The 9,820-nt window shown below is 38.1% G+C and overlaps 1 protein-coding gene across 3 annotated transcripts in view; it reads right to left on the reverse strand.

Annotated features, from left to right (window-relative positions):
• Nucleotides 1–9,820, reverse strand: part of MTHFD2L (methylenetetrahydrofolate dehydrogenase (NADP+ dependent) 2 like) — a 165,616-nt gene that overhangs the window by 114,190 nt on the left and 41,606 nt on the right. For all 3 annotated transcript variants that reach the window (XM_004703199.4, XM_045284284.1, XM_045284283.1), the window contains exons 4-5: nt 8,763–8,915; nt 5,384–5,491 (exon numbers count right to left, since the gene is read on the reverse strand). In XM_004703199.4, coding sequence (XP_004703256.1) covers nt 5,384–5,491; nt 8,763–8,915 — 261 coding nt within the window. The remainder of the gene's footprint in view (nt 1–5,383; nt 5,492–8,762; nt 8,916–9,820) is intronic.

A 9,820-nucleotide genomic window follows, 5' to 3' on the forward strand; every position in this document is an offset into this window, starting at 1 on the left:
TTCATTAGCTAACAGTGTACATAATTATTGTTCCAGCAGACATGGACACTTCAAATATTATCATTCCCATGGACTCTACATCTTCACCAAACAACTCTCGACAATTCATTCCATTAATAATGCATCTCCACACTCCGATTCTATAGTTTTCAGATTAAATGCCATCCATGTCTATCTCATTTATGAACCACCAGAGTTGTGTCTAACAACAAAATTCATGTTGCAAATCTTCTGATATCATTATTAATACAATTTATTGCCTTTTAGATACTGCAATTCTTTTTTTTAATCATTTTATTAGGGGCTCATACAACTCTTATCACAATCCATATATACATCAATTGCGTAAAGCACATTTGCACATTCATTGCCCTCATCATTCTCAAAACATTTGCTTGCCACCCAAGTACCTGGCATCAACTCCTCATTTTGTCCCCTCCCTCCCTGCTCCCCACTCCCTCATGAACCCTCGATAATTTACGAATTGTTATTTTTTCATATCTTGCATTGTCCAACGTCTCCTTTCACCCACTTTTCTTTTGTCCATCCCCCAGGGAAGAGGTCACATGTAGATCCTTGTAATCGGTTCCCCCTTTCTACCCCACCCTGCTTCCACCCTCCCAGCATCGCCACTCACACCACTGGTCTTGAAGGGATCATGTATCCTGGATTCCCTGTGCTTCCAGTTCCTAGCCAGATTTGTAGATACTGCAATTATAATGCCCCATTGGTATCACTATAATAAAAATAAGCTTACTTAATTTGTAATTAACCAGTATTATAATTATTTCGACTTTTGCTCAAGTTTTTACATTTTAAATAAAATAATTTTGTAAAATATTTCTTAAAATTAACATACTTTATGACATGAGAATGTCTGTTTTAAATTTTCATGATTAAAAAAGGTAAATTAATTTTCGTAGACAGGTATTTTACATACAAATAATCCAAAACTAGAATTGAACAAAAAAATTAGCACATAGTTTACTGGTGACTCTAAGAAAGTATATCATTTAGAATATTAGAATTATCATAGTATTGTTTAGAATAGTTTGCCATATTCCCAATACAATTATTTTATGTGTTGCTGCTGCTTGGTGCCACTAAGTTGGTGCCAATTCATAATGAACTTTAGTAAAATCTAAGTTTATTAAAATTCTTACCAAAAATAAAAAGAAATTATTGCCAAAAAGTACATACAATGCCCAGCAAAATAATAAAATCGTTGAAATAAGAGTAGAAAATGATTTACAGTGAACCCTCGCCACTTCGCGCTTCAACTTCCGTGGCTTCACTCTATCGCGTTTTTTGCGTAACAGCACTCACTGCCTACACCTGCTCCTTCAGAGGAAAAAGACGGCGACCCACCTGTAGAGTACATTCCTTAAGTCATTTCATAGGCTATTGATTACAGTATTTGTAAGAACCCATGTATAATAATACTGTATGTGAAATATGTAATACTGTAAACTAGATGCCATAAATAATATAATAAATAATAAATGATCATTGTAACGTCCAAAATGTTTTACTGTATTTTCCATTTTTCGTTTAATAAATTGGGTAATACGAGTGTAATGGTGACTAAAGGGTGTTTTTTCATGTCCTCTATGCTCTAACTACGAAAATATTTGATTTACAAATAAGGAATCCTATTTCGCGGAATTTCATTTATCACGGTAGGGTCTAGAACCGATTAACCGCGATAAACGAGGGTTCACTGTATTCACCTCAGAATTTGTTACTCCAAACTTCACGGTTATTGTGGTTGCAGATTGTTCATTGGGCATAAGAACAGAGATAACAGCAATCGCTAAACTTGGCATGTCCTAAGGGCTTAACTTATTGTATGTCAGGCCCGAAAATGTATGTATTATATTCTTTATCTCATTTAATGTTTACATTAGCTCAATGCCACTTATTTACAAGTGAGGCAAAATGAAAGCTGACGCAGATTAAATGAATTGCCTGGTGTCACAGGGCAATGAAGGGTAGCCTGCCTCTGTCTAGGCCTTTTTTTCTTTCTAACCATACTGTCAGCACACCCAGCTTTTCCATCTGGATCTACCAGTTCTCTTTTGTGTGGCTTTTGATTACTCATGTCTGGTCTCCAAAGCTCATTTTCTTTCTTTCTTTTTCTTAATCATTTTATTGGGGGCTTGTACAACTCTTATCACAATCCATACATCCATCGTGTCACGCACATTTGTACATTTGTTGTCATCATCATTCTCAAAACACTTGCTTTCTACTTGAGCCCTTGATATCAGCTCCTCTTTAAAGCTCATTTTCATTAGCGGCAAAATGGGAATTATATCAACATGTGCCAAGAATGAGAACTAAATAAGACAGTTGATAAGAAAGGATTATCTGAATTGTGGAGCTAAATAATGCTATGTCTGTGTCATTAATGAGATAAGAAAGTGAACCGTGAATCGGGATCATGATAGTGGAAGGGAGGGAGCACTGAAGAAGTAAAAAAAGGAGAGAAAATACTGATTAGTTTTTGGTCACAGTTTTGCAACAAAAAGAGTACAACTCAGACAATATTCCTATCTGCTAGAAATCTCTATGGTCATAATAGACGTTAGATAAAAGGCAAACATGAAGATCTATTATGCCTTCAGAAATACTAGCTAAATCCTTCTGGATTATGATAGAAGTGACTAGTCCATCAGGAAAACGAGATTATAGGGGACTGTGCTCCTTCTACCACACAGGACACTCTACAAAGCTCTTGAAAAGTGAAAGCTTTCTGAAATTAATTGGAGTATTATGAGGTACAAGTTTCTATGATTAATAAAAAAAAAAACCCTGTTACTTTCTGAAGTATTTAAATTCTTACTTCCAGAAAGGGAAATAATACTTAAATGTCCCTTCATTCTTCGTTTTAGATAATTAATTTAAGTGATCATTAGACATAATTCTAGAAGTCCTTATGGCTTTAAAAAAATTCTCATATGCATGGTCTCAACCAAGATAACACGTGTATTAACATCCAGAATTTGAGATCAACAAACTAGGGTTCTCCAGTTTTGCCTTAGTTTTCTGTCTCAAGGACTTGCTAATTTGTCAAGGCATTTCATAGGTAAAGTTGAAGTGTAATACTCTTTCTCTGGCCCTAATTACAGCCTGCCCTATGACTGCTATGTACCTTGTACGATGCAATTAAAGATGCAAATTAACGATGCAAATGGAGTGACTATAGTCTATGCAAATAGAGTACCTGTAGCCTCTTATGCAAATAAAGGGTCTGTGACCTGCTGAGAGGGAATCAGTCAGTTCTTGGCTCTGGGGGAAGGCCCATACTCTGAAATTGATGAGATGTTTCTAGATAATAAGCAATCAATCCCATACAGATTTCAGAGACAGAAAAAAGCAGGAGGCGAGAAAAAGCAGCAAGGACAAAAGGCAAGAGAGAAGCAGAGACAACATAAGCAAGAAACTTTCGAAAAGAGCTGTGGAATGGGCCAAAGACGGTCACACTTAAGACAGTGACCAACAAAAGGAGACTGGTAATGGAGCTGGCAGTGACATGTCTGCAAGGGGCATATGGCAGAGCTGGATTAGCAAACTCAAAGGAGACATAGACAGTAGGAGGGACATTTGGGCTTAGGTTGGAGAATAGAGAGATGTCTGGCCCCCACCTTATGGAAATTAGCTTTGGGCTGATCTTGGTCACTGCCCCTCCTGAAGTTAGACTGATTCTATGGTTAGTTAAACTAATTTGGTACTATTTCTACATCTACGACATCAAACAAGTTTCTATTTTGCTCTTGGCTTTCTATTTTCTAAAACATGTGATTTTTATGTATCTCTTAGCAGTTCAAACACACGCAGCGTCATCTTGGTCCCAGCCTCAAAACCATATGGAACCATTCTATTCTACACTTACAGGATTTCCCTGAGTCAGAATCACCTTGACCATGACTAGCAATACCAACAACAGTGGCTTTTTCTCTTTCTTGGCATTGATATTGTTAGGAATTTTAAAAGATTATACAGCCAATAGCCAAAAAAAAATAGTACCACGGGGGCCCCATAGTTTCAACCATTCCTTTATTCATTTTCAAGATCACCATGGCATTAAGTGCAGTAATAAACTCCTTTCATGGTATCAAAGAGAACCTTGCGTGGTGAGAGTACAGTACTTTCTTTGTTGTGGCTCTTCTGGACCTTGTCTTTGTAACTTCTACAAAATGATCGGGTGGAAACACAAATAGTATGTATGGAATTCTAACTTATGAATTGGCCAATTTTGTCGTCTTCTGGGTATACAATGAACTATCTCAGAAGCAGAAACAGGACACAACCCTACCATCAAGAAAGAAAAAAGGAATGGAGCACATCCTTTGGACTCAGAAATCCAATACATGCAACATTCTTGAATAAGCAATCAGAGCTGTGATACCAGAGGAGAGATGACAGCAGAGGCAGCACAACCAAGGGCACAAAACACAACTGTGGGCTTTTGGTCCCAGGGGGACAAAAGGAAAACTATGCCTTTGGATAAGAGGCTCATTTGTGAAGCGAGATGCTTCTAGGCATTTAATATGGGGATCGGTGTTTGCTCACTCACAAAGCTAGAGCTGAGTGTTTTCCAGGGTAGGCGTATGGCACAGGGGTGTGATTTAGGGACATTTATCAGCAGTCTTGAAGGAGTTTTGTAGCACTTGTCCATGCCAGGCAGTAGTCAGAAAGTCACATGGCTGAGAGTTAGACGTGCCAGCAGGTGGTTAGAAGAGGAGCTCCTCATCAGACGAACTGTATCCTGAGCCCTTCTGTTCTTGAATTACAACCTGGTAACTTCCCTAATATGCGTCGTGATTATGAGTGTGGCATGTAAGTTCTGTGCAGCCATTGCAACGAATGACCACCTCCAGCAGAGAAGTAGAGATTCTTGCAAAGGGTTAAGTGGTGCCAGAATTGGTAAGAAGGCTAAAGGGTAGAGGCGTGGCTGACCTGCACCTTTAAAAAGTCAGCCTTGGGCTGAGGTTGAGTTTGATTCTCCTTTCTCCTGGTGAAGCCAGGGGAGTTCAGGCAACACTCTTTCACCACTCTTACAGTATAAAGGTTAGCATGCTTTATAGCATATCAAGGGGTTAAAGTGTCCAGTACACCCAGCAGCACGTCAGAATAAAGACGTTGTAGTCTGTTTCTCAAAAATCAGCAAATGAAAACTCTACAGACATACACTAGATTGTCAAGAGTCAGAATCAACTTAACAGCAATTGTTATTGTTGGTTTTTTGAATGGTTTTTAATTGTGTAAACCCACGAAGCTCCTAATGTTCAAAAACCTTAAAGTCATAGCTTTAAGAAGTAAAAAATAAATAAATAAATGAAATTACATGGAGATATACAACCGCCAAGATCCTACCCACCTCCTGGCCGTTGGTGCTCTCCATCAGTGTGTAAAAGCATTGCGATGGGCATCCCTACATTCTTGGATCTTCCAGCCACAACCACATTCTTCCCAAACGTTTCAATTCCTTAAAATACAGAGTTTGATTTGAGTGCAGTACCAACAAGAATTAAATTAAATTAAACATCTGAACTGTCAAGTGTAACATTCTTTAAAAACTTCTAATTAAATTTGGATTATTGTGTAACTTGTGCGATGCACTCAGTGATTATCTATAAATACTGCTTTTTAATGCTTCTTGGATTTAACACTTCGCTTCTGATGATGTCAGAATTACAAAGCCCACTAGTATTTTCAACCTGCCATTAAATTACTTTCCAACATGGAGATTCACATGAAGAGTTAGAAGTGTAGAAGCTTACACATATTAACCATTAATTAAAACATATAAAGTACAAAAAAAAAAAAGGAGTGCTAGTGGCACAGTGGTTAAAGTGCTCAGTTGCTAATTGAAAGATAGCGGTTCAAACCCACCAGCTGTGCAGTTTGTTTGTGTAAAGATCCCAGCCGTGGGGAGCCTACGGGAGCACTTGTACGTTGTCCTACTGGACCTGGAATTAACTCAATGGTAACAGTGTTTGCGAGCTTAAAGTACAATCATGCCATGCTTAATTGAAAACCAATCTTTGACCAATTATAGAACAGAATAAAATGACAGAAGAATATGCTTCACGAAATGCATGCACTTGACCCCAGAGGCGAGATCTGAGCTTACAAATGGAGAAGCGGGTCTCTTTGTACATAAAATGAGATTGTCAGAACTACTGTAAGGTTTTTCCAAGTGGTAACATTTGAGGGGAATGATTCGAGCATCTGCTTTCCCTTGGGGTTTTTCACTCTTAGTTGGGAAACAGCAGACTAGGAAAGAGAAGACACAGCCAGAAATGGAAGTGGCAGTGATGGAGGCAGGAGAATCATCAGTACGAAAGGCAATTAAGATGACAGCATAAGGGTGAACATCTCTGCACACCTCAAGAGTCCTTGAGATCCCTACTATATTTATCACAGCTCAGAAGTAAATGTTTATTATGAAAATCTAGACCAATCAAGAAAATCTTGAAATACGAGGGGGTAACCCCTATAGACATGGAAAAAGAGCTCCCCTGTGTGGAACTTTCATAGTATGCATTTTTTTCCCCACTAAGTGAGCATCCAGGAACTCCCTCTGAGGTAGTGCACCCAGTAGCATCACATGGGAAGGTTCTCTATGGTCACAGTGAATTTTTTCATAAATGCAGTTTCGCTCAAACCTCATTTTTGGTGATGGTCTATTTAAGAAAACAGCAGGTGGCTATGAAATTTTGTTTGCTGCTCAGGAAAAATGCTGCAGAAACTGTTGTGATGTTGAACACAGCTTACAAGGAAAAGCTCAAGTGTACAAGTAGTTTTCTCATTTCAAAAAAGATGAAATATTGATTGATGGCAAACCTTGTTCTGGCCATTCATCAACTTTCCAAACGGATGAAAATGTCAACAAAATGCAAGCACTTGTGCTCGAAGACTGACAAACCAGTGAGGGGATGGGGACGTTGTCTGGACTATTTGGAGGTCAGTTCAGGGAATTTCTTTTTAATCCTTTCAGTTTAGTGAATTTTAACAGAAGATCTGGGACTGAGAAAGGTCACTGTGAAATGTGTGCTATGGCTACTGACTGACCAGGACAAAGAGTGTCAAGTGGAAACATTCTGTGCTCTGAAAGATCAGCTCCAAAGCAACCCAGAATTTTTTTCCCAAGGTCATTACTGGTGAGGAGACATGGTGCTATTCTTATGACACTGAAAACAAACATCAATCTAGCCAGTAGAAGATGCCATCATCACCTCGCCTGAAAAAAGCTCTTCAAGTGAAATCAAAGATCAAGAAGATGCTCAATAGTTTTGTTTTTGATGTGAGGGGGATGGTGCATTTAGAGTTTGTTTCACCAGGTCAGACAATTAATCAAACTGTATATATAGAGGTTCTCAGAAGATTGTACAACAGTGTGTGACAAAAAAGGCCTGATTTGTGGGAGACGGGGAATGGGTTTTACCACCATGACAAAGCACCTGCTCACGTAGCCCTCTCAGTGTGCCATTTTGGGGAAAAACCAGCATGACTCTCTTGCCCCATGTACCTTACTCATCTGACCTCACTCTGTGTGACTTCTTTTTCTTTCCATGAATGAAGAGGGATATGAAAGGACAGTGATTTGACCTTGTAGACGAGGTGAAGAAAAAATGAGGGAGGTTCTATCAGCCATCTAAACAGATGGGTTTGAAAAATGTTTCCAAGAATGGAATCACAGATTTGATGAATGTATTAAGTACAATGTAGAGTAGTTTGAAAGTAATAAAGTTGTTTTATAAAAAAATTTAAATGCATAGCTTTGGAAAAAAAAGTCTGGTTGTTTTTGGGTACCCCTTCACATGGAGGTAAGGCTTTCAGTTCACATGTATGGATTGTAAACATGTCTTTAAGCTCTGGCAACTGTTTTGGTATTTCAAAGGGTGATCTTGATAAATTTTCTGGAAAGACAAAGTATGATCATGGGGTCTTATTACCAAAAAAGTTCTAAGAAATGTGAAACTCCATTGGAGACTTAAAGGCCAGGAAAGCTACACCCACGAATTTTTTTTCATCATAACAATGTATCTGCTCATTCTTGTATGAGGGCTGACTTATGAGAATGTTGCTGGAAATCCCTAACTCTTCTACCTGACGGTGCTGATTTTTCCCCTTTAGACTCCTTTTGGTACCCAAAATTCAAAACATAATGAAAAAAAGAACAATTTGGGTCCCTCGGGGATGCCAAACTGCCGTTCCAATGTAGGGCAAATCAAATAATACAGAATCTTTCAAGGAAAGGTTAGAGATGGAAACTCTGCCTTCCCAGGCCTATAAATCCTAACATGGAAGAAACATTGAGAAACAATAAGCTTCACTTTTGACATTTTTGTTTAATCAAGAGGTTTCTAAGCTTTTGTAGCAATATTTTTTACCTTCCCTCGTATGTTTAGCATATTTTACTTTTAAAGATAAGGAAAAAGCATTGTACACTCTGGAATAATTTTCAACAATCACAATAAGCTTATAGTTTAAAAGTAGAGAGGGACACTTTATATATGGAAAATTCAACCCCTACAAGAAGCCACTCTCTCTAAGACAGCCCTGCATGTGCACACCGACTGCATGGTCCTGTTTTATTTAGTTTGGCTTACTCTCTTTCTGACACTTAAATCTTCCTACAGACTTAAGTTTGATGACTTGTTCATTTGTGTCACTCAATAGGACTAATGCAATATACAAAATCTCATTACAACATTTAGTAATTCAGTCCTTACAAAGCCCAAGTTACCAACCTGTTCTCTTAATTATTTCCCAAACAGCACTGGCAGTGGCAGGTATGAGAGAATGCTGATCAAGGCACAACCTTCCAATATTGATAATATGAAATCCATCCACATCTTTTTCAGGAGTGATTCCATTGCATACTGTTTGCTCTTCAACATGGTCTGAAAAGCAAATTAAATTGGTCTAAATTAAAAAATCGTTATTTATTTAGGAGCCTAGAAAATGAGAATCCAAGACTTACAACAAGACCACTTATTATGTTGTAGCAGCAGTAAAGGTATAAAATCCTTTCTCTTTTCTTTTTCTTGCCTCCAAAATAATGAGCCAATCTGTTCTTGGCTCATGGTGATAATGAACTGCTAAGAGTATTATACGTCAGGAGTGGCTGATCTGGTCAAAGGGAAATATTTGTGAAATAAGAAATACCCATGCTATATGGAAACAGTCAAGTCATAAGTCTTTGCCTCAATATGTTTTCACATTCAGGAGGGCTTAATTCTGTTTCACCTTTACACATTATTTCATTAATAAGTTTCTATTAAGTTACTTCAAGCTATGAAAATAAAAATGACTTTATTAGCATTAAAAAAAAGATTCACACCAGCTTTCATACTTACATCCTTTTCAAATGACACAGCAAAAATCAAATGTAAATGTAAAACCTACACACATCCTTTCCCTAAAGCACTACCTCATGGAAATCCATGCGATTATGGTCTACATGCAAGAAAACGAATGCAATCTGACTAAAGGACTAATCATATGGGATGAGGTCCCAGTTGCCTCATTTTGAGAAGTACTAATTATACCAAAGAACAAGCCTGCAGCTGTTCAGTGGATTCCAGTTCGTAGCAACCCTCAAAGACAGAGTTGCAATAGAGGTTCTAAACTGTAAAGCTTTATGGAAGCAGACTGCTACCTTTTCCTCCTGCACAGCAACAGCTAAGAATGAATCTTTGACCTTCCCATTAGCAACTGAGTGTTTACAGAATAGCAAGGCTGTAATTTGTTATAGCACCAAATAGGTTCAACTTTCTCCCATGGAGCAGCTTGGGAGGTTGTACTT

The sequence above is a fragment of the Echinops telfairi genome, unplaced genomic scaffold (assembly GCF_000313985.2).
Source record: "Echinops telfairi isolate 266 unplaced genomic scaffold, ASM31398v2 ScPeMD7_7468;HRSCAF=8506_0, whole genome shotgun sequence".
In the NCBI taxonomy this organism is placed as follows: Eukaryota; Metazoa; Chordata; class Mammalia; order Afrosoricida; family Tenrecidae; genus Echinops; species Echinops telfairi.